Source organism: Dromaius novaehollandiae, chromosome 8 (genome assembly GCF_036370855.1).
Source record: "Dromaius novaehollandiae isolate bDroNov1 chromosome 8, bDroNov1.hap1, whole genome shotgun sequence".
NCBI lineage: Eukaryota > Metazoa > Chordata > Aves > Casuariiformes > Dromaiidae > Dromaius > Dromaius novaehollandiae.
In genome coordinates, this window is record NC_088105.1 from 10,115,760 (window position 1) to 10,141,100 (window position 25,341).

Genomic DNA, 25,341 nt, shown 5'->3' on the forward strand with positions numbered 1-25,341 from the left:
TGCTAGTGACTTGAACCTAGGACAAGAAAGCAATTGAAAGAAAAGCTTTGAAACTTTCTCCTTTATAGCCTGCCTCTGCTGCTTGGACCCTAAGTGTCCATACTTCTGCACACTTTCCCCTTACCCCCTGAATTTTCTAGTTTCTTTCATATAGTATGATGTATGATGATACACTCAATGCCAAGTCTACCTAAAATAGTGTATTTCCCAGAAGCCCTGGTACATACACATGGGAGACTGAAGACTGAGTTCTGTGACTGGTGTTTAAGGACTGGGGTCTTCAGCTTGGAAACCGAAAGGAAGCATGAACTCTGCTGCTGCAATGTGTGGCTGCTGCAATGAGCAGGGTTGGGTCAAGGAGGAACGAATCCATGCTGTTCTCCCGTCCTTCTAGCTCCTGACCAGTCTCTGCAGGCAAGGGAGTATAATGCCTTGGTGCTTGTGTCTGCCCAGCCATGGCTGAATGGTCTACAGGAATGCGATAGATCTTGTCCTTCCTAGTGAGTGGCATCTGTTCCAGAAGTGTGCTTTTTAAGATGGAGGGCCATGGACCCCACCCCTGTCACAGGAGTTTCTTACGCAATAGTACAAACTCCCTGTGCGGTATTTAGATAGGTCCTGTCTGTTCCGGAAAGCCCTTCTTTTATGCAAACCCTGTTTAAGTTTTAAAATACTTGGGAGATAACATTTGTAGAAACCTTTTGAGCCTTTATTCTCCTGCTGTTCTCTTTCTCTATCTTTTGAGGGAAAGCAGCTTTTCCAGCAGCCTTTACATTTGTTACCTTTTTTTTTTTTTAAGATAAGTGTTCTCTGAACTCATCTTGATTTGTAGTTTTAAGTCAAGAAATCAGTTTGCCTGGTTCCTCCCTCCCATCATGCCTTCAGAGCTTAAAAAAAAGTCTTTGTTCCCCCTCCTTGTCAGATGTCTTTCCCTGCCCAAGTGAAGATGTACCTTTACTATTTGTTTCCTCAAAAGATCCTTAAATGTCTCAAATAAGAAGGCATACTACTAAATTGTTAAGATGAAGCTGTAATTGCTTATCCAGCTACAGTGTAGCATAGCCTGAATGACATCTTTCATGTCTTTAGAAGTTCCCCTTTCTGATGATCATCTGTGTGTAATGTAAGGTTCCAGCTGTACCTCTACCTACTGCATAGAGCTGTCAAGCATGCGGTGGCATTTAGCAGGGTGGCAGTAGTGTCCTGTCCACAGCATCCTAATCCTTTCCCAGATAATCTGCTCATGTTGGGAAGGGGTGGGAAGTAACACGAAGAATCCCTAGCACTGTCTGTGCTCATGTGCAAAATCCTTCCAAAGCAAAAGCCTGTTAACAACAACTGGAAGATGCTGGTGTTGTCTGGGTGCACTTTCACTGCTTGCTTCCCTCAGCAGCTTTGGAAGGCAGACAGCATAGTTTTGGGGTGCTGGCACTGAGAAGAAAGTTACTCCAGGGCTGCATTTGTCCAGTTCTGCCATACGTGTATACCAGGCAATGCAGAGGAGCCCAAAGCTTGTCTTCAGTCATCACGAAAGCTGAAAAAACAGACAGACATCTCTGGCTCAAGGGATGAACATGTGTACCTGCAGTGTGGAGGGGCGTGTGGCCAGTTCACCTTGAAGAACTTCTATTTGATGGCTAGTAGCTTTCTTTGGCAGGGGACAGACCGCCAGTTGGGAGACTGAACCGAGTCCAGCGTTTACTTTAAATACACCTGTTGGTTATTGTTAAGGTATTGGCATCTGCAAGAAAATAACTGTAATCCAACTTTAAGTAGGAGGAATAACTTGTTGGTGTCAGTTCTTTGTGTGGTAAGCTAAAATTGCCCTTCTTGCAAATAGGCATGTGTCAAGAACTCTGCATTTGCGACCCTGCTGGTTTAAAATAAAATACTTCATAATGAAATAGTCCTTAAAAGTAGGATGAGAACATGTTTTTCTCTTTCAAGATTAAGTCAACTTCTCTTATGCCTCATAATTATAGTAATAGAACGTTTTCAGTCAGCAGGTTTGTTTTTAATTTGAAAGCCATCTTCAGGTTTTGGCAGCAGGTTATTATATATTCTTCCTATAGTCACAATAGGTATAAGGGAACAGAAAAACTGAAGGCAAAGAATATTCTGGACTACTTTCATATTCCTGACTTCACATTCTTATTAATTGTTGACTCCTGGACCTTTGGGGTTTGTCAGTCCGATGTGCTTGACTTCATTTAAACATTTAAAATACGGTATAACTTTATGCTTTTGAGATGGATATTCTTGTTGATCGGTTGATTGTTAAACCACATTTAAAGAAAAGTGGTTCTGGGATTAATTTTTAAGCTGGCATTTAAATAGTTTCTGGATATTAATAAACTGCAGATGTAAATCATCTGCATCATAGCACATGTGAGTATATTCATGCTAAGTAGACCATTCTTGGTCCTCTATGTAAAGGTTTTTGTGCAGGATTTACTGTCACAAAAGCATTCAGACAAGCACATTCGTGGGTGTATATTGTGTTATTTGTGGTTGAGAGTATATAATTTCACTTAGATTGGTCTGATTTAGTCTCACTTTAGCCCAAGATAAGGGGAATATAAAATAGCTTTTAGAAATGTTATTTAGAAGCAGCAGCAGCTGACTAAAGCTGAGCCCAGACTAAATTTGAGGCCATGCAGCTTGGAAAAAGGAAGTAAGTGAAGGGCTTGTTACCTCCATGATGCTCTTTACTGAGGAAGCAGGACTTCCAAAGAGCCATGGTGGCAAAAGGAGCTTTCTTCTGCAAAAGAATAAAGATTGCGTTAAGTGTGTGGGTTACAGAAATTGCTGCTGATTGATATAATTTTGACACTCATGTTTGATTGCCAGAATTCATGCTCAAAAGTACATGTAGGGGTCTATTTTGTCTTGTTTGGCTGAACGCATCCCTACTCATCTTATTAGAGTATCTGTTCTCCTTACACCTGCTTTCCTTCAACTAGAGGATCATAGTTAAAATGTTTTCTCTGTAAAATTGACTTCCTCTGAGAAGCTATTCTGCTATGGTGATCAATGGGAATTAGTTTGCGAGAGTCACAAAGCCGTTCGTATGTGCTGCAGTGAAGAAAAAGAGGAACTGCAATTTTCAAGGATGCAGGAAAAGATCAATGCAATTTGCATCTGAGGAAACCAAAAAGATCTCTGGATTTGATGTTAAAAGGGTATTGTAATGTCTATGTCAAATGGCATTGGTCTTTCTGGGCTGCCTATGTACTCTTGGAAAGAGGAGATCTCTTTCCTTTGGATTGTAGGCAGACAGGTATCCTAAACTCTGTGCTGAAACTAAGGCTGTGTGAATATTTTTCAAAATGCAAAACTCTTTTATTTCTTTTTTTGTCAACTCTGAGTTCACTTCTGCTTACTGTCCTAAGGCTATAAGACATCCCTGATTAAAAAAGTACTTGTTAATTCTGATTCCTGGGAAGTAAGATGGATGGATTTATTTTTATCTGTTGCTGAGTAACTGAACAATTACTTAGCTTTGCTGGTGCCTATGGTTCAAATATGGTCCAAATATAGACCGAAGAATTTTAGGGATATTTCAACAGAATTGTTCAATACCTGCACTAAGATTCAGAGTTTTAAGAGCAACTTTGGGCAGCTGAAGTTACTTCCTATTGCTTACTGTACAGTGTATCTAAGTGTAAACTGACCATGGAACTGCAAGATTATGCTCATGAAAATAACTTCTCATATTTCGTTAAAGCTCTGACCACTTGATTCTCTTGTGCAGGATGGCTCTGTGTTGACAGCTGTAACCTCTGAAACTAGCTGCTGAATAAAACTGAAATAATAGAAGGAAAGAGAAATGACAAGCACAGTTGTTACTATGCAGCACAGCATCTTAATGGAACGGGATTAATTTTGAGCTTAACTTATGACTTTTTATTTCAGGGTCAGATAACACTAATGGATGTCCCTGTATTTAAAGCAATTCAGCCAGAGGTGAGTAGTTCATGGGTTTTGTTTTCAATTTTTAATGGAAAAAAAGTTCAGGATTTTTTGCCATGTCAGCTAGTGCATAAATTCTGGAGTTGGAAAGTGTAAGTACATTCAATAAATCTTGCTTTTTTTCCAGTTCTTGTAGCTCTGAAGCAGATGGTTTTAGACAAAGATATCTGGAACTAATAGTGTGTTTGGGTATTGGGTGTTGGTATTTAAACATGTTCAACTAATGCTAGGGGTGAAGTATCTGTTTTTAATATTTTTGAATGTTAAACATCTTGACTGTACCGATCATAATGTTTTAGATTCCATAAACATCTTGACTGTACTGATTATACTGTTTATGATTACAGCTCCTGTTAGGTCCAAAGAAAAAACAATTACCTAATTAATAAGCTGGATTGAAGCTATAGTGTGCGAAAATACATATTTTAATAGTCTGAGCTGACATTTTTTGTGACTTTTTCAAAGTATTTAACAAACGAGGTACCATCCCAGCCTTACAGTTGTGAGACTAACTGTGCATCTCGGCATATATTGATGGTATAATAGGAAGGAGAAGTTAAAATAAATATTAGCAGAGCTAAAAGCAAATAGCAATCCCTCTCTGTACGTATGCCCACGCCTGTTTGTGCATTACATTGCCTTGATGGATAGAGCAACCTTTCTGCGCTTTTGCTATTTGCTCTACCCAGAGTGCGCGTGCACATCTGGCCCAAAGTTATACAATAGAGATCCAGAAGTGCGGTCTCACCTCCACAGCAGACACAGTGCACCTCAAAGGGCTTTAATGTTTTCTGCCATTCTTTTTAACTTTGCGCTGTAATGAGGTTTGTTCAGTAACCGATAACATTTTTTAACAGCTTGTATGTTGTGTGCCAGGACTAGTGTTGTTTTTGCCAAATAGCAGCATGTAACTTTTCTCAATTTCACCTAGGTTTTTCAATCAGGACTCTAATTAAATTCAGCTGCTAAGTAGCCATAGATTTTTGTATTTGGAAATTACGGAGTTTGTCACATTTAAAGTTTAATAGAAACTATAGCTGGATGTGTAGTCTTTGCTTCTGCTGTATCAGCAGTCTTTGTGCTTGAGCATTGCCATGCTTTTATATTGCTGTGTATGGCCTCACTGCGGAGAGGTCCTGTTTGTAACCAGTCAGTTCATCTGTTCTGTGAACCAGTATTCAAATGCTTCATTTTTCTCTTCCTTGCAAAAACTACTAAAGTTCTGAACCTCACGTGCATATACATATGTGCATGGCAGTTTCTTCATGGAGTTTCTGTAAGTATGTACTTGGCCTTGATTCTGAATAGGGGAATTCAACATTAGTAAAATGTATGAAGTTTTTAGCCTTCAAACTTCAAATATGTACCTCTGGAGTAAAATATCTCTTATCTCTAAGTCAATGAACATGAGAATGGTCCTGCAGAGTCATGTCAGCAGTCCAATTAGCCTTTCTCCAAGTGGCCGGTAGTAGATGCTTATGAGATGATATGAGGAACAGGGTATGTATATATTTGTATATCCTTCTAGCAGTTGGAAGCTAGAGACTTTCAGAGCTGAAAGCTGCCATCTGCATGCCGTGCCTAATAGCCTGTGATGGGTGCTTCTTCCTTGCATTTGGCTAATCCACTTTGAACTTGATTATACTCGTGGTAATAAATTGGAAGCGAATTATATTTCACAATTTCCTGAGACAATGGCTTCTGCAACTGAAATGTGTAATACAAAAATACTTCCTTTTATTTGTGTTTAAAGCTTATCGTATATATAATCTGTGCTATTCTGAGCAGTAGTTAATTATTTTGTATTTGCCTCTTCTGTGCCGTTCAGGGTTTTATTAGGCTTCTGTTGTATCTTTTTTGAACCTCAGTTTGAAAAAAATTCTGTCCATGTTCTCTTCATGTGGGGGAGGGAGGGGTGTAAATAGTGCCTTTACTCATCCTTTTCTGGGTTTCTCCAGCTGGTTTATATCTTTTTTGGGAAAAAAAAAAATGACCGTAATGCATCTTGTATTTGAGATGCATGTGATTTGCAGATACATTAGGATAATATACGGATATTTTGTGGTCTCCATTTTGTTTTTAAATAACTCCATATTCTTTTCTGATTGTAGCCTGACTTGAACTGATGTTTTCAGTCTACACAATGACTATAATAAATTATAAATTTGTTTATCCTTACTTCACTACAATTAGCATTTTTCCGTGGGCATTGTTTTGCACTTCTCAAGGTTTAATTTTTTTATGGCTCATTTATTCAGTACTGTAGAAGTCCCTTCAGCCCATCAGTCACACTTTGACCATCAAACTATTTTAGTGACAGCAAGCTTTTGTCATGTCACTATTCATCTTTTTTCTTGTGGCTCGCTGAAGAATGGTTTGTTTCCAGCAGAGACAACTACTGAAGAAATTCCTCAGTTGTGATTACTATTTGATCATTTGCCTACCCACAAATTTTTGAAGACTTGCCTTTTAGTGTGTATTTGAAAATGATTTTGTGACTTAGCTTTCACATCTTCAGCAAACAGTTTTCCATCCTGTGTGTGTTTTTTTGTTTGTTTGTTTCTTTTAATCCCTTAAAGAGCCTTCTATTTTTCTCTGGCTTTTTTAGGCTTCTGTAAAGTTTTTTCGACTGGCAGAATGTTTACCTTGTTCTCCTGATAGGACACCATTCTAAAAATGGCCCTTTTCAAAGTCTTTCAAGTCCTCTACCACCATTGTTTCTTTTAAATGCTTTCCTCATACCTGTGTACTTTTCTTTCAAATACTAAGTGTTATGGCTGTGTAGGTTTTTTCTTTCTTTTTCTTGATTCTTGCTTGAATCGTGAAGTTGAATAGGTATTGGATGGTTTTACAGAATGCCTCTTCTGGTTGCACAGCTTCAAAGGACTGGATATCAAAAAATCAAAACACCAATTTAACTAGTTAAGATGCTTCCTAATGATCTGCTGATACAGAAATCATGGCTTAAATGGTATGTACATGGATATCTTTGTTTTCCACTGCTTGAGCTTGATGGTAGTTTATTCTTCCTGATGTACTTCCAGGACTGCGCAGAATGAGCAGTCAGCTCTGCAACAGCCACAAGGAAGCGAGTGAATTAGATATATTGGCGGTGATCCAGTACTCCGTATCTCAGAATCTGCTGTGCTTTTAATGCTACCTCCTCTACCGCAGACTACGTTGTATGAGCAGTCCTACACCAAGTCACTGGGAGAAAAGAAATGTCAAGAAACCGCGCAATTTTGCAACTCATTAGTTATAAAGCACAAAGGGGAAAAAGCAGAATAGATTAATGAAGTTTATTTCTGAAAGAAAAACTGTGGAAATCAAGATGGGGAAAATAAGTCAGTATAGCTGTAATGTAATTCCTTTAAAGAACTCTGTACATACTGTGCCATGCAAAGCCGCATCATGTCTACACTTTTCAGAAATATTCTCTGAAAAATAACCTGAGACTATGAGGAAGCTGTTTTGTCATTTCTCACATGTTTGCATGCAGGCAGTCGAGTCGAAGTACTTGCACGTTGTCAATGCCTATCTATCCATCAGTGCGCCAGTACAGGTAGGCGGAGGTATGGGGTCTTGTAGCTAACATGCCTCCAAGTTGTCAGTCCTGTATGGAAAAGGGGCATGCAGATTGCTTTTCAGGTCGAGAGCAGCTAGGCACAGTTAAAAGGCTTTTCTCCCATTTTCAGAAGAGGAAAAACAGACATGGAGCGCTCCGGGTTTGCCTGGGGTGTGTCGGCAGCACATTAATGAAGTGTTTTAGGTCTCTGAATTTCTTTGAAGCATTGATCAGGGTATGCATGCCATAACTAGGCCTTGATTCAAGATGCAGGTCCTTACATATACCTTTAGGTGTGCATTCAAACACTGTTAAATTCATAATTAAAAAACAAAACACTGTTGAGCCTATTTCCCCTGTATAAAAGCACTTCTAAATTGAGGCTTTAATGAATGTGTAAAATGCATTGAGATTGTGTGGTTTTTTCACATCAATATTCAATAGATGCTCTATTTGGAAATAACAGCCCTTTTCCATGTGTGGTGGGAGGGATATAAAAAGCATCTTCCCTGGTGTATGTTTTAAAACCTGCTGCTCATTATAGATGGTTGTAGTTCACCAACAGATCCTTGTTATACAGTGTGAATTTCCACCTCCTTCCTAAACTCCGTAAAACAATATTTAAATGAGTATTTTTTTACCATTTAATGTCCTTTCATTTGTATTGCCAAATAAGGATTCTGAAAGATGTATTCCAAGATGCTTAATTTTTAACACAGCCAGAGCTGAATTTTCTCCTTCTTTAGGAGGTGTGTAAGAAGACCTATTTAAGCATCATAGTTATTTTTTGCTATCTAAATTAATGTGTTGAATCTTCTTCATTGTATTACAAACTTTCATAAAGGCTTCCTTTTTATTCTTCCTTAGTGTCATTCAGCTCTGGATCTTGTCAAGTAACTAGCTTTTTACAGTAACTTTATATATAGTAATTTTTATTTAGGCCTCACAATTGGTGAGCAAACTTATGGCGCACATTTAAACACTTCTTGAGCCTTTTGCCTCTGTGTATAACAAATACAGCTTGGAGCTAACGCTCCCTGCCTATATTCAAATTTACCACAGTTCTATTGTCCAGTGTACCATAGGAAAGTTGTTTTTGAGATGTAACGCTTGACGGCTGGTTCGTGTCAGCTGTCCTTTGGAAGCAGATACATTCTGACTTCTAATGCCTGATAGAATAAATCAGTAAAGAATAAAGTTAAAGGATGCATGCTTAAAAGATGCCTGGCTCTCATGAGCTCGGAGGACTAATATGTTGAAAGAATGGCAGTGATACATAGTCGGATGCCACAATGCAAAGCTTGCTTCCAGGGTACTTAATTTTAATCCTGTTTCAGTGTCACACAAATTCTTTTTCTGAGTAATATGACTTGTAAATGGTCTTCAGCTGACTTTGTGCACTCTTAATAGTGGTTTATAGTTCTGTGGACTGACTGAGGTTCAGGAACCTTATAGTAAGTCAGTTCCCATTGAGACTTTATGAAAGCAAATTTTTTGGAGCCAATATTACAACCAGAGTTAAAATTCTCCACCCACTGCAATTGTTTCTTGTTGGTAGCTAGCAGATAGTGTTAGGAACCTTTTCTCATGGGCCAACATCTTGGTTTGGTTTTCTCTTCTAACACTAATACTTTTTTCCCCCATGTCCTCTTTAGAAGGCTTTAGGTAACCGTATCACTTGGTGTCTGCATCTTTTCACAGGTAAATTGCATGACTAATTGGAGGGAATTGCTGAGACCTCATTTTTCATCTGTAGCAAAAGAATCTAGAGCAGCGGATTTGGTGTGTGCTGTTCTCATCTTTACAGAGTTGGAAAGAGAACTGATGTTTTTTCTTGTGAAAGACTGTTCTCCCAGTTTGTGGTTCGTGCTAACTTTTTACTTCGGTTGCTATCAAGTCAATTATTATCAAGTAGCTGCTATAATTGTATTATAATCTTAAAAAACTGATGGTCTGCATCAATGTAATGGATAGGTTTTTTAAAAAAAAAAAATCCGGTCTAGTTTGTATTGTGACCAACAGGAATGCTGCTACCTCAGTGCACTGAAAATCCAAACTATGATGTTACTTTGTCATGCAAGCTTCCCATGTAGTCCTTATCTCTGTTGCTCTTGAACAAACCATATCCATCTAGTTTGTAAACTTTTTGCTGCTTTCCTCACGACTATTAAAGATGAGTAAAGAAATAGTTCTACGTGGTCCCTGCCCCCAAAGATTTTATTTTCTGTTCATTTGAAGGAACAACAAAAAGACTTTCATCCAGTCCTGACAGCCCTTTCTGGGTGCTCTCTCTGCAGAGCTAAAGCAGGAATTAGTTAACCGTTTCAGACGGTGCCTTTCAGCCTCTCGTCCAGTCCCTGTTTGTTCCAGGTTCGTGATTTTGTGCTGGTAGGCAGTTGCCTCATTTCACTCTTAGATGTCTCTGTGTGTGTGTTTTGTTTTTGTTTTTTTTTCTCTAAACTGTCTGATCTCTACAACATGATATATTGACTGAAGAGTTCAGTTCTCTCTCTCGGGGAGTTCTGAAAAGAGCTTTTCGGTGTATCTAGATGTCGCTGCTTAAAGACAAATTTGGCAAAATCAGGCTGGTCAGATTGCAGCTGGTTGGCAGTTCTGTCCCCTGTTGCCCTTAGCTGTGTAGGGAAGCGCAGCCGGTAACAAACCCAGACTACGGTCACTGTGGGCAGTCCTTCCCAGTGGTACCCTCTGCGTTCTCTGGAGAGCTTGTCTGTTTAAGGATGACCCTTCAGGGTCTGTTTAAGGACCCCCGTCAGGGGTCCACATTATGATTGTTAACGATAGCTTTTTTTGATGAATATTATGCTTATTGCATGATGTTAGGCAGCTGCTTGAGAATTATTTTCAACATAGGAGGAATCTATTCATTAGCCTTTTTACAGGGGGATTCTCTAAGAATTGCAGCTTGTTTTGGGTAAGCGGCAACAAACAACTTTGGGGAAGGAAATAGCAGATCAAAAGACTTTTGTCTGATACGCTACATATGTATCATGACAGCAGCAGCAATCAAGTTGACTGGCAAATTGTGAATACAGGAAAAAAGAGGTAAGGCTAATGTCTGCTTTATCATATTGCAGGGAAGTGTTTAATTGTGAAAGAACAATCTTTGCAACACAGTCAAAACAAAGGTGATAATAAAATTCTGCTATTAATGTGGGGGGGGGGGTTGTGTGTGTGTTTTTCTTTTTTTTCCTCTGTAGCAGTAGCTATCCTGTTTGACCCTGCCCGAGCTTGCAAAGCCATGCCTTTTCTTAATTTGCTGCCCCACAGGTTGACCTGTGTTAATAGCCTGGGTTCAGATATGTGCTTGAGTTCCTGCATATCAGCCTCTACTACTTTTCTATTTCATGTTCCTAGCAAAAGAGAGACGGAGAGCTTAGCATAGCCCACATAACTCAGGCTAACAGTATGGTCGATTGTTTTATGTTTAGGGTGAGCTGGGAGCGTGCACCTGAACAGTTACCATGGCTTAGGTAGTGTGTAGTGATGCAATCCTGTGTCTGAGCTTTAAGCAGACCTTATCATTGCAAGCTACCTTTCTCCCTTTGTCATTTAAGAAATGCCTGCAAGTTACTTCTGAGAAAGGAAAGTAGAAGGAATTACTATTTGTTTTCTTATTAATAATTATTCTGAGTGGACTACAGCATAGGAAACTGGGCTAATACAAGAATTCACATCTGCTGTGGAAAATTCAATCTGTATGAAAGCAACTTATCTGCATTTTCCTTGTTTGTGAAACAAAAAAGATGGAATTTCTCAAGTCAGTCATAAGATTTCCATCTCATTCCCATGAATGAACTGTATTTTTTTTTCTTTTAGTGGTTATGGTTTTCTAGACAGTAGCGACTGTAAATCAAAAAGGTGGTTGTGGGTTTGCTCAGTTGTATTGACTCTAGTTATATTATTATAATATTATGTGTTAATACATGGAATTTCTCCTGAAGTAGAATGTGCAGGTAGTAATGTTGATGTAAAATCAGTGTGGGAAAAGGATAGTAATGGAGGGGATGCTGGAGACTCTAAGGACAAGTGGCAGAAGGAAGCTAGTTCCATTTTGGGACCAGCGAAGGGAAAAGCAAGCTGGCTCTACAGGGGAGAGATGTCTCACAAGCGAAGTGGAGAAGCCGTGTGCAGGAGGTGGAAGAGAATGTCCAAGAACAGAGAAGAAACTGAAGCAAGAAGATACATGCGTGCATTTGTTTTGTACACCTTCTACATATTTCTTACACTAACGAAAGAAAGATGGCTTTTGGCACTCTCCAAAGCCTGTGCCTCTATTACAGTTACTTTGTCCCTGAGCAGTCACGTAGATGTCGGGTTAAGCTGTTGAAGAACCTGAAGTGATAGCATGGGTTTTGAGGGCCTGCATAGCTGTTCCTCAACATTTCTGTAAAAGGATTTCGATGTGTACCTTTTCAGTCATGAGCAGAATCTTCTGCACGTTATTATGTGCCTGTTAAACTCTTCAGTCCAGAACATGCATAGAGGCAAAGGATTCTCAGATTTGATGCCATGAGCAGCTGCTGGTACTGCTTTGTCACTTACTTCTGCTTCTGTGCTAAGTTTCAAGCATAGGTAAGAAAGGATAAGCCTTTGAACCCTGCCTTTTCTGTAGGGACCCCATATGCTCTGGAACCATCTCAGTCCAATACCTATTTTCTCTCTACTGCACCCCTATATTCTCAAATTATCTTAACCCTAAATCTGTTACTACTCAGTTCTGCTACTTCAGCTGGTGCCTCCTACCTTCTCTCATCTCAGAGTTCATCTTTTCCCCCACCCTTTAAATCTTGGAGCTCAAATCTACCATAACTCTCCCACCTCATTATATATCTCAAACCTGTGCACGTTTTCTATTGCATTCTCTGCAAATTTAATCCAATTCCAATTCTGACTGTATAAACTTAAATTTGTCCTTAAGCTTAATCCTGTTACTTATGGACTAGCTAAAGGTCCTTGTTAGTGTTTTCTGCTTAAAAATTACTGTTTCTGAAGCTAATTGTGTCTGTGCCACCAACCCCAGTGCCAGCTAAACAAGGTCTACTTCTGCCATCTGTACCATGTAAACTGTTAGATGTACAGTGTCAAGATGGATGATTTTTGCCCTGAATCATCAGAGCTTTTTCCCCTCAGTAATGATAATTGAATTAATGCAAGGACATACCCTGAGTTATTAAGAAATTACTGTGTTTTCTCTAAACTTCAAATAGCAACTAGATTTTTTTTCTGCTCTTAAGGAATTGTAATAATCAGATGCCAGTAATGATGAATTGCTGTGTATTCTCCCAAAATGCAATGCTGTGCTTGGGTTATTCCAGTGGAAGCTCCAGCACTGGGAGATGCTGAAGTTCAGAGATCTTAACAAGTCTCTTGGGTGATTTCCTCTCCTGTTTGCCTGAACATCCTTGCAACAGAAACAACTCAGAGCTCAGCGGGTGTCTTGTGCATAGTCTTTGAAGTGCAAATATAAGACATGCATGTGCCAAAAAGATAGGATTTTCTAGGCTAGCTTTTGGGGGCAGAACTTGCTGGAGAAATTCAAAGGAATGGCCCTAAATGCAAAGTTGGAGGCTCTGCATTCTTTCCGGTGCCTACAAACAGGAATGTCAGCAGGCCTCGGACTTCAACGAGTGGAAGATTGAAAGGCTGAAAAGCAGTAAAATTCCTAATTAGAATAAAAACACCCTTAGACCTCTTTGGGATAACATACTGTTCTGAGGTTAGAGCTTAGAATATCCAGATTCCAAATTCTTCCTTTAAAATATGACTGTCTTAAATGGCACAGATGTGAATCTGCATATCTACTTTATATGTTAGTTGGATGTACAGTATAATACTGGTTTTGCTAAGGGAATATCACTGTAGTAAAACTGAGAGCTTCAGAGTGGAAGATGTGAAAATAAAGCAAGAATAAATAAAGATGAAAGGCTGGACTTTGCTATTATGCCACTTGACTAAGTTATCTCTGTATTGGATATTTTTCACGATGGTTTCAGTTGGCACTGCAGAATAGGTTATATGTGCTTTGTATGTGCATGGGGTGTATACTTGCATTTATTCTCTGTGCTGTTGTATATGCATAGAAGCTTATTATTGTGTTTACTTTTAACAATTGGAATTAGTTAAAATTAGTTTAAAATTCCAGTTTTAGTTGAAACTGGTTCTCTGAAATTGAGTGGTAGAAAATAAGTGAGGACAACAGAGTTGCCCACCTGCTGACTCTTACAGAGAAGAAAGATGTTATAACTTAGTAGTCACAAAGTAATGCTTTTTTAGGTTTTACAAATAAATTGTTAAATCAGTCAGGCCTACAGTTTTATAGGATGTCTAAGTACAGGAACTATATGTGTGGCTTTTTTAAATGCATGTCCCCTGACCCCCTTTTACTCAAACTAATTGCTTAAGTGCTCACTGTTGTTCCACTTAATAAAATAAAACTAGCCCCTTTGGAAGAGAACTGGAAACTGTTGTCTTTTCTTATTGTTGCCACAAAAGATAACAATTCCGGTTTTCCTCTAATGCAGCACCCTAAAATAAGGGGACGTGTCTAAATGAAGTTAACGAGGTATATCAACTTGGTAGACTTTAAAATAAATGTCTTAAGATAACTTAAAACCAGGAGACATGGTGCTCTTCCTAGCTCACATTTAAGTTTAAAGCAGTATTTTCTGTGGTAATGAAATATACCTTGGATTTTACTTGTTTTTAATAGTAAAAAATTAAGAAAAAAAAGTCATCCTTAATTCAACCGAAGATGAATTGTAAAAATATTATTTAAAAACAATTCACGAATGATATTTGTGGAATCTCAAAACTTACAAAAGAAATTAGAAGTGTGACTGTATGTATTTCTTTCTTCAATGTATCATTGTTCTGTTAGATACAAAAAGTGAAAATTTAAATATTTTGGAGCTCAGATGGTTTGTCTGTCTTTGGCTCTGAATTTACATAACTCGCTAATTCAAAAGAATGAATTCTCATCCTTATTCTTCCAGGAACTGGCAAGTTGTGGGTGGAATAAAAAAGAGAAATACAGTTCTGCACCAAATGCAGTTGCTTTCACCAGAAGATTCAATCATGTGAGTTATCTTTTTCAGTGTCATTATATGTAAACATTTAAAAATTTGGTGAACGGAGTGTTCTGGCACATCGCTTTTATTGTTGTTCACAGCTGATTACTTTAAATGTCTGCTTAAAAGAGTTCCTTACCTGCTGGAAGTACAGAAAGATTGCTTTAGACCAAATCAGTACTGAAGAAATAGCTGTGTCTTTGTTGCAGCTTGTTTCAGTTAGGCTTTTTCTTTTTAAATAAGTTACTGACGAATAAAATATTAAGTGTCTTTCCCTGCAGATGATGTCTGTCGTTTTCATAAAGACTGAATTGTCCTTCCAGGTGAAAGGCTTAATGTACAGAAGGATGTTTGGACTAATAGTTGGATATAACTTCTTTTTGTGATGCAACTAAGTGTCTGTTTCCCATAGACTTTTTTGTCCTTAGAAACTTGAACCTTTTGTCAGTATGGATTATCTCTTTTAAGGTAACTCTGGGCAAACTTAGTTCTGAACAATTTGATTCTACAAAACTTGTCTTTAAATTTTCTATTTATCATAATTGTTCAGACAGAATATGCTCATTTGAGTTATGTGAAAGTGGCTTTTTTCTTAAAGCTTTCTCTATACAAAATGAACTTACAAGATTAGAATTTTAGCATTTTCCACAGTTAAAGGAATAAGTATGTAGTTAGCCAACAGTTTCAAAAATGTAATGCTCTTTAATACCATATTTTATATTTCAGAGGAAGCACTTCTCTCCTTTTGTAAATGTTTAATGTCTCAAACATCCGGGCTCTATTCCAGACCTATTTTCTGTGCCCAGTCTTGCTTTTAGACATCTTTGTTAATGCTTTTAAACTTGGGCCCAGCCAAGTTTTTAACTTTTCTTGGTTTTTTTTTTTTCCTCTATCACTATATAAAGAAAACCCCTCGTTGTTGCGTACTTCTTCACTTTACCATCATTCCTCATATCCAGGATATGACCAAATCCTGTGTCTTCTCATCTGTAACATTTACTATGTTTCTTAACCGTCTAATGTCTGAAATGCTTGTTGTCCATGAATGTTTTGGACTCTTGCCTGGTTTACCTCTTCACCAAAGGCAAAAATGTTACACCTCAAACTTCATCTGACTGTAACATCATCTGCTGAAATCTGTTTATAGTTGATTTTCCTGATCTAGCTTTCGAAGTTGCTTGTTTATTGGACTGTATATCCAGCCCAAGGCTGCTATTACGCTGCTCCTAATCTCACTGATGTACCAGTGAGTCCAACCTTTGTCTTGTTTATTTGCATAAGTTGTCTCGTCAAAGAATGATTTTGGTTTTGCTGGATAGTGGACAGAGAGTTCTGAAATATTTTCATAGTAAGGCCCACGTACCAGTAGCATATCCCTCATCAAGTGTCTCATATCTCATTTGTTCTTATATAATAGCAACTGCAGGAGTTGGCTAAACAGAAATTTGACTTCAGACATATTAAATTAGAGAACTGGTAAAGCATACTTGCATGCTATCTGCAAACTGGCCATTTGTCATTGCAGAACCACAGTTAAGAAATACCTAACTTGTAAAGTATGTTAAGGGCAGAAGGAGGAAAGGTTGGCATTGTGCTGGCCAGGACCAGCAAGAGATTAACAATTACTTTTAAATTGTGTAAGATGTTAAAGATGACTAATATTGTTAAGGTGTTAAATCTGTTGCTAAATAATGTTCAGAAAACTGTTAAATACAGTATTTTTTGACTAACATATAGAAATTCCACATCTGCTAGCAAAATTCTGTTATCTTAATCCTGTCTTGCATCTCCTGTTCTTCTGCATCTTTGATTTCTTCTTGTTGTGACCAAATGAGATTTTGGGGATTAGAGTTTTATGTTTTTTACTTTCTTATAGTCTATATTCTACTTTTCTGTGAAATATCTATCAAATTTGATCACTCAATAATTAATGTAATTTGATGGGTGATATTTTTTATTTTTGTTCTGTCTTAATTTGTGTTTAAAAAATCTATTTAAAAAAGGCTGTTTGCATGCAGTAAGGGTAATGAAGAGAACAATGCTAGAAACACCTCTGGTTTTGTAGTACATATCTTTGTTATAGTCAGTAGTCTCACTTCCCTAGAAAGCCTTTGATAAGGGGAGTCTTTATGTATTTTCATTATCCTAGAGTGCGTGCTAGATTGTCGATTTATGATTGGCTATTTTGTCTGCCTTAATTTCCTTTTTCTGCTGTGCTTCATTTGTATGAAGGAACTGTTACTTTTTGATTAAAAGACAAGTCATATCTGAAGGAAATTATAAATCTTGGTGACTTTAGAGGTCTGTAGTGTTCTTTGCACTTGTTTGCATTCAGATATATTAAAAGATGTGCATCATGTTGGTTGTTTTGCTTTTTTTGCTTTTTGTTTTTTGTTTTTTAATTCTTTCTTCAATATAGTAAAGGAGAGCCTTAAATGAAATGCAGCACTGTAACCGGCTTTGAACCGTTGCGTAGCTTGTCTGTTTTTCCCCCTGCCTTGGCTGTTTGTGAAGGCCTCACTAGCAATGATGTGGTCAGAAAAGGACTGAGGTTTAGTTCTGAACAATCCTTTCTCTAGCTTAGTTGTAGGGAAACCTCAGAAGAGCAGTAAACATACAGGATACATTAGCTTCAAGATTAACAGACTGCTTATGGTTCTCTTTGAATGTCCTCATATAAAAATTTCATATGGTGGGATGCAAGCAAATGTAGCTGGAGATTTTCTTGTCGTAGCAGCTTTAGGTTTGTGGTTAAGGCTCCTCCATGTGCGTGCTTTCTGTGCAACTGTTGTAAAAGCTGGGTGTGCCCCTCTCTGGGTGCGCTGGTCCCTTCACTGAGAATATCTTTGCTAATGATTTCATTACGAACCTCTTTAACATCTTGCAGGTTTTGTGTTTCCTGCTGTCGTTAAGCTCCAGCTAAGACTTAACCATCTGATGGTCTGTCACTGGCTTTCATTCCCCTAGTGGGTTTCAGATGTTGTGTTGCCTGCTATGGAAGATTACCTTAGTCAGAGGGCAGTTATTGCTGTTTTTAATATCTAAAATGAAGTAGATTGACAGTAATTTGGATTGTCCTTAAGTCACCCCTGGAAATCAGAGCATCAGCAGAATTTGAGAGCACATCTTTGCCATGTCAGTGGGCTTTTTGGAGTCACCAGTATAGGCAAGACAGGCCAGTTTGAGCCTCCTATTCCAGTAATGGCCTCCCAGGAAATAGGTCCTTTTTTGACAGAGGGTACTTCAAGACGTTGTCAATTCTCCATTAAATCAACTGGAATGGACAAGTAGCTTCTCTTTCCCTTTCTCACATTGTCAGCACCATCACATTCAGTTGTTGTGGTACTTAGGCTGTCTCTTGGACTGTATTCAAAGCCAGAAGATTAAGAGGGATTTATAGGCCTGCCTTACTATGCAGCTTCAGCTGAGGGACACATCGTTTGCAAGAAGCCCATCTAAGAAAGTTGCATCAGTCTTTATTCTGGCACCAAGGAAAGTTGTCAGTCTTGCCTGGGGAGGAGGAGAGAGGGGAAACGGGGAAGTACTGTTTCAGTTGCAGGTTCCTGTTTTGTTCACGTTAATACTTCAACTTGTGACTGAGATGGTACCTTGAATAAATTTTGACATCACGAGTGGGCTTAAAAACGTTGTCATTGCAGAGGAGTGGGGCATTCTGATAGCGTGACTCTGCTTGGAGTCGCCATCCTTTTGGAAGCGGTGGAAGTCAAGAATTCAAATGGAGTTGGCAATAGCGGCGGGCAATGAGAAAGTGTGGTGGAGCAGGCAGTTCCTGTCATCTTTCCCTCTCGGTCCAGTCTGCCGTAGCCAAGTTCAGGTCTACACCAGATGCTCATTCAGTAGACTCTAGTTCCTGTCAGGCACTACTCTACTCACCTGAGAAGCACTAATTTTTAGACTTAAGATAAGTGATCAGTAAAAATAAATGCGGCTTTTGGCTTTATCCGGCATGAATACAACTCATAAACTCAGTGAAATTTCACTGAGTTTGAATTATGCATTATGCATCTGTCTCTTCCCTTCTTCTCCCAACCTGCCACAAGAAACCCATGTGTATTTTAAGTGAAGAGAGTATTAAATAGCTAACAGCTGCTTCACAGCAAATGGATCTGCTGATAGCATTTTGGAAATGGTAATAATTATGCACAGTAGATTGCAGTCCAGTGAGAACGAAGTAGTGTGTTTCCAGCATTAGTTGACTGATAATTACATGTGGTGCCCGTAAAAACAGTTCAAGTTTGGGAAGAGGAGAAGTCATTGAATCATTCCATGCCAGAAATCTTTAAATCTTGAAGTATATATTGGTACCAAGGTAGCCTGTAGACTTACACATCTACTGTTAAGTATTGTGTTTAAATATATAATCTCTGTGTAACTTTTCAAAACTTTGATTTCTGCTTTTTGCAGTTTTTCTTCTGAAAAACAGTTGAGTGCTGTTGTCGTAACTGGTAGGTCTGGCAGGGTGGATAGTTGTCAAGTTTCCCTGCTTCCCAAACCACTGCTCTCTCTGTTTCAGAAAGATTATATAGCATTAATGTCAAGCAAAGAAAGAAGGCATATCCTGTTCTGAAATCTGCTGTTAGACACCGATACGAGAACACTTTCATAATTTATGTAAAGTTAACTTTCACTATTTTGGTTTTAAGATTATCTGTATTAAAAGCCTCTTTCTGAGCTTTTTATTCTATATGTGTGGGAACTATGCTGCCGCAGAGCTAAAAATACAAGAGGAACTTAAGATTAGTTAGATTAGACTTGCCACATTGGAAACATGTTAAAGCAAAAGTCTCCACTTAAGAACGAGCAAACTTGATGTGTGTTGCTAACTGCAAAACACTGCCTTTAAAAAAAATAAAAATAAAAAAAAAAGTAAGTAGTACATAGCAAGGGGAAAATCTGTGTTGTCTTGAATACTGCAGTGTTGCTGAGGTGCCATGAAAGGTGACAGTGGGCGCTTGCGAGGGCCGTCAGGAGTTACGGAGCGTGGGAGGGGGGAGCTTAGCATCCTCCCATTCAAAACACCAGCAAAACCGGCAGGGGCTCTACCCAGGCTGCAAGGACACCAGTTCAGTGCCGGCCGTCTCGTGCTGTGTGCGAGCTCCTTGCGTAGCATATCAGGTTGTTTTTAATATATATTTGGCAGAAGGATGCAGAGACTCTAAGGAGACAGTGTCTTGAATTTACCTGTCTACTAATCAAAAAAGAAAGGCTAATTAGCTTTGAACCAGTGACTATGAACTTAAAAGCACCAGTACAAGGAAATTATTACTCAAATAAGGCAAACATGGGAAAATATAAAAGTTTAAGCTGTGATTCAAGAAAAGATATGTACAAAAAACTAAGCAAATTTTTGTGTTGACCTTATTAGGGAGGAATGTAAATACACAAATAAATGTAAAAATTTTTAAATGCTTTCTTGAACTGATATCTAAGGCATTGATGCCCAAGTATTGTGGGTCAGCTAACTGAGTAGGGCAGAATGAGAAATGATAAGATTTAAATACAGTGAGAGAGGATTTTTAACAAAATGACTATATGGAACAAATATTCAGTGATTCATGTCAAGTAAGAACCTGGATCAAATAGAAGAGTGGTTTTATATGGCCCATTAAAAGAATAGATCTTATTTAAATTATTTTCTTAATATTTGGAAGAAATTAGGTAAAAGTATTTTTTTAAAGATACCAGTGAATGGATAAGACTAGCCAAAAAAATCTCAGTACCAGCAAAAACATGTCCAAGAGGAGTGGAGGCAGTTGGTGCGGGAGGGGTGAAGCTTGCTGTCATTCTGTCTCCTGTGTCCCTCTGTCCCTGGAGGGCTAGGGCGGCTCTAGGCTGAGAATAATGTTTTGCATTTTGTTTTCTTTTTTTCTGAAAGAGCTTGGCAATGTTGAGCCTTGGTCTGGTAGGACTGGACAGGAGCTCTGTTAACTTCACTGAAGAGATTTGGGCTTGTAAGGTGCAACAAAATGTGCATCGTCTCTGCCCAATTCTTTATGATACGGGAAACTATATTAAAGTCTTACACTACTTTGATCTTCAAAGGGGAGATACCTCCTCACATTCCTTTCATCAGTCAAGGGGCAAGTTGGTTTTCTCAAACAGTGTAACTGCAGCAGAACATCAAATTGAGGTTTAAAATTTTTTTGACAATACTTTGAAGTGAGATCAAATACTTCACTATTTATGTATTCAGTACTTACGTATTCTATAGCAATGCTGTCTGCACAGAAGCATTTTTGATATTCGTCAGGGTAACAGTTTGTCTGGAGCTACTTGGCTTCTTTTTTGCTCTTTTTTTTTTTTCTTCTTTCTTTTTTTTTTTTTTTTTTTTTTTTTTTTCTTAAGAAGTCTTTAAAAAAGGGAGGATAGGGAGTTAGAACTGAGCTTTGTGTCTAATTCTTCCCTGGCTGATACAACCTTAGGCCAACAGAAAGCAGATGCTATATAAGACGTTCTGGTTTTCCATTGACTTCAGTAAGGAATGAATTAAAAACACTATGCTAAGAACATCTTGTAGGATACTGGAACTTGCATGCCTGACTTCCTAACCACTTTCCAAGAGCCATGGTGTTTCGATGCCTCATGTCTCATCAGGTCGCTCTCAGTTTCAGTGAGAATGGATATTTTGGAGACCTGGATCCCCCTGGTGCTCTTCTGTGTAAACATAAGTTGAACTGTCAGACTGCACAGTGTGGGAGAAGATAAACAAGATAAATTTTATTTTAATTAAGAGCAAGAACCTGAATATGCAGACAACTGTGGTTTAAAAGAAGTTTAGTGCTATTCTTAAAAATCACAGCAGCATGACAAGTTAAACTGTTTACACTGGAGAGAGTACATTTCTTCATATGCTATTTTTGGGAGTTTTGTAAATACCAATTACAGTATGTCTTGCTAATCCTTGATTTTTCTTTTTCTAACTTACAGTAAGTACTTGAATAGAAGTTGCAGTAGGGGTTAACCTTTGCTACTCTTTTGTTACAGTTAGGAAGGTGCTGCTTTTCTATCATTCTTGTATGTAGTAAACTGAGGGTAGGGAGAGCAGAGGAGGGAAAAATCAGAATTTAGAAATGTTATCAGAACACTTTCAAAGTGCAGCTTATATGAAGCATTAATGTAACTATGAAATGTAGCAACTGTCCTTCATACCATACTGAATATAACTGTGGTTTTTATACAGCATTGAAGTTAGTCCAGTAAAACTTAGCAAGGGAGAATTACAGCATACTGTATACCAGGCAGGAATTGGCCTAGCCAGGAATGAGAGGAATATGAAGAAACTAGGTTATAGCAGAGTCTTCCTATCTTATGCTTGAGTTTTGCCTTGTGATGTTGATTTGACTTTTTTTCTGAAGTGTCCGTGAAGTCCAGCTGAAGCTGCTTGGCAGTAATGTGAGTGCAGCTTTGTAGTAGCGGAGAAGCAGAAACCAAGGATATAACTCAAATGTAACTTTTATTCCTTCATTTTATGAACTCTCCATAATTTTTTCATAATTTTCTTTTTTTGGGAAAAACATTGTTTGAATTCTGTTGAAATCTTTCCTGTTTGCATTCTGTGGTTGCGAGAGCTCATCTGAGTCTTAGCTTGAAAGTGAGTGTGCTTGCGTTGTTCGTATCAGATTGACTCAGCTGGGTTTTTTAGATGTACTTTTGGCAAAAGTATTTTCCTCATTAGAAAAACAGATACTAATGTCTTTATAAACAGCTAACTGACCTGGCATAAGGTGGGTTTATTAGTTTAATTTTAAAAAAAACTGCTTGACTATGGAGTAGTAAAAGTATTCTGGGTGAGAATGGCCAGAATAATGGAGCAAAAAATTTTGAAGAAAGGAAGCAAAAGAGCAGTGAACTGAAAGCATGGACTTGAAGGCAGATTTTAATAAACTGAAATAGATAATTTAGCTCTGGGAATTGAATATAAAGGTAGGTGGTAACTTCCAAAGCAAGTGCTACCAAATGTCTAAGCACAAATTATTTCAGGGCATACAGAGTGGAAGGGTGAAACAGGACCAAGCGGGTAAACTGTTGCTTTCAGATAGAGGGAAACTACAGACAACAGTAACGCCCTCCCATTATTAAAGATTAATATTAAAAATAGCACCATAAAAGACAAGGCTACAGAGCGCTTAAATAAGCTTTCCGGATTGTCTGGCTCTGAGGACTTTCATCATAAGGTGCTTGAAGGCTGAGTGGATGTTGGAGAGACTGGAAGAGGAGGAGGAGCTTTGGCAGCCATGGACTCCTGCTTCTTGCTGGCCAGCTGCCCTTTCCCTGGCCAGCTGTGTCCTGAAGCTGCTTTGGCCTTTGTCTGTTTTCCCTGGCCCCGTTTGCCCCTGTTCCTGCCTGCTCCCCAGCAGCTTACAGCACTTGCTCTTCTTTCACCCTGAGAAACAGGTCTAGATGAGGGTGCTGATGGCCGGTGGGTTGGCATCCGCCCTGGTGATGTGCAGAAGGTGAGGTCTTGGCGTGCTGGTGCGTAGCCCACCGGGCTATGTGATACATGCTCTGGAGGTTCCCCAGGCATCCATTCTGGTCACTGTGTTTCACAGATGACGGCATTACATTTGGAAAAGATATAAAACTGGGGGAGAGTGGAGTATACGGGAAGGAAGGATTAAATTGGAGAAATGGTTTGAAAAATGTGAAGAGAACTGAAGAATAAATACTGTGCTTGGGCAGGGGCAAACTGCGCAAGTGCAGGGGGGGAGCTACCTGCCTGACTTCACGCAGTAGGAGACCAGAGGATCTTGGGGTTATCGTGGATCAGAGCTTAGCATGGGCAAGTCGTGCTGCACTGCTCTGCAAAATATAGTGATGCTTCTAAGCAGTAGTAGCACATTTATTTTTAAAAAAAGAAATCATGATCTTTGTGTACTATTCAGTGATTTCACAGCTGTGAAAAACTGTGTCTGGTTTTAAGCATTATACTACAAAAGATACTATCCAGTTGGAGAGAACCCGAGGAGGAAAATGAAAAGCATGGGTTTTTTGAAAAGCTGAGAGACTTGGGGTTGCCTAGCTCTAAGGAGAGAATTTAGGTGACAGCTTAAGTTTTTGACTAACATAAAAGGTAATTGCAAAGAAAAGAGGAATCATCTGTGTTTTTTGTCAATGGTGAATAGCACACTGTAGTAATGAAAAACAGTATGTTGGACTCGGATCATAAAAAGGAGGAGCTAGATATGGTACTCTAAGTTTCTGCTGGTAATATTTACTATAGGTTGTATGCAGAGGTTGAAGTGTTTCTCTCCAGATGTTTAGGACAGTCTAGATAAAATACTATGAGGACTGATACTTTCATGAAACAGAAGAATGATTTTTTTATTTATCAAAAGTTAAATATTAATTTCGTGCCAAGTTCTACACTAATAACATTAAAAATGCAACTTTCAAATAATAAAGTGAGGAAATATAGAAGCTGATCTTGGAATTAACAAGTTCATGTTTGTGTGTTTTATTATCTTAACTTAAAGAACTAGTATCTCAGTTGTATTGCTTGGGATTTTTATAGCAGAAGCACTTGTGGCTTCCAGATTTATTCATTCTTTATAGGTGGAAATTGAATGTTATGTAACTCCTTATGCTTTTCATGAAATGAAAATATTGAAAGTGTAATCATTGAAGCTGTGTATTTTGAAAAACCACATATTTTCTTCTTTTTAGGTAAGCTTCTGGGTGGTTAGAGAGATTCTACATGCACAAACTTTAAAAATAAGAGCTGAAGTTTTGAGCCACTACATTAAAACAGCTAAGGTAAGAATTTTTTTTGTGGGGTTCACCATGATGATGGTTCTTGTACTTAAGTCAGTAAGTTCAAAAATACCCATGGATAAATATTTGTCTGACACTCAGTTTAGTTGTGGTTTTATCTATTGACATGAATAGGTGTTTGGCTTATATATGTAACAAAATTGTCAGAAATGGTGACAAACCAAAATCCCCAAATAGAAGCTTTTGTTTACCAAAAAAATTGCTTAACTAAGGAAATGTAGTGATGCTTTATTTCAAATACCTATTACTAGGTAATGTAACTTACACAATGCGTTTTCTAATGTTGATTAAACCCAAACGCTACATGTAGAATCAGCCCTGCTCTGATGCTGTTTGAAGAGCTTTTTTTTGCTTTTATTATTGAAGGGAGAGTCTGTTACCTCTTCTTGCAATTGTGGCATGGCTAATACCAACCTAATAAATATTGTTTCAAAAACATGGTTTCAAAAATATATTCTAACTCAGAAGACACTTTGGAGGTGAAATAACAGATGGCTGTAGAGTTGGCGGTATCAGTGTTTGCCTAGCTCTTATCCTGTGATACCTTCCTGAAACCCTTTACCGCTGACACCTAGGTGAAAAGTGTGAGCATATCTTCACTTAAGTGTAGATTAACCGGGGTCCTGGCCCTTAAAACATAATGAAACTTGCTTGTTATATTGTAAAGAGGGATTTTTTTCCCCAGGTTTTTGCTGTCACAAGGTGGCTGGTGATGACTACAGCTAACTTCTGTGACCATTGCAGGTTACCTGCTAAAAATGATTTTTAAATTGTTAATTATCTTGGTATCTATTTTTTTCCAATATGTTGTTTGCTTGAAGTTGCAGCCCTTATGGATGAAAAGGGGCTTTGTGTACATGATATTTCTGGCTGTGAACTTGTTAACTAAGATCATCCATCTTATTTAACAGTTAATTGGAAAAC

General features: G+C 38.3%; 1 protein-coding gene across 6 annotated transcripts in view; it reads left to right on the plus strand.

Moving 5' to 3' along the window:
• Positions 1–25,341, plus strand: part of RALGPS2 (Ral GEF with PH domain and SH3 binding motif 2) — a 186,807-nt gene that overhangs the window by 89,762 nt on the left and 71,704 nt on the right. For 5 of the 6 annotated variants that reach the window (XM_064515623.1, XM_026101044.2, XM_026101042.2 and 2 more), the window contains exons 4-6: positions 3,916–3,966; positions 14,551–14,634; positions 24,310–24,399. In XM_064515623.1, coding sequence (XP_064371693.1) covers positions 3,916–3,966; positions 14,551–14,634; positions 24,310–24,399 — 225 coding nt within the window. The remainder of the gene's footprint in view (positions 1–3,915; positions 3,967–14,550; positions 14,635–24,309; positions 24,400–25,341) is intronic. The other variant, XM_064515624.1, reaches the window with a different exon arrangement.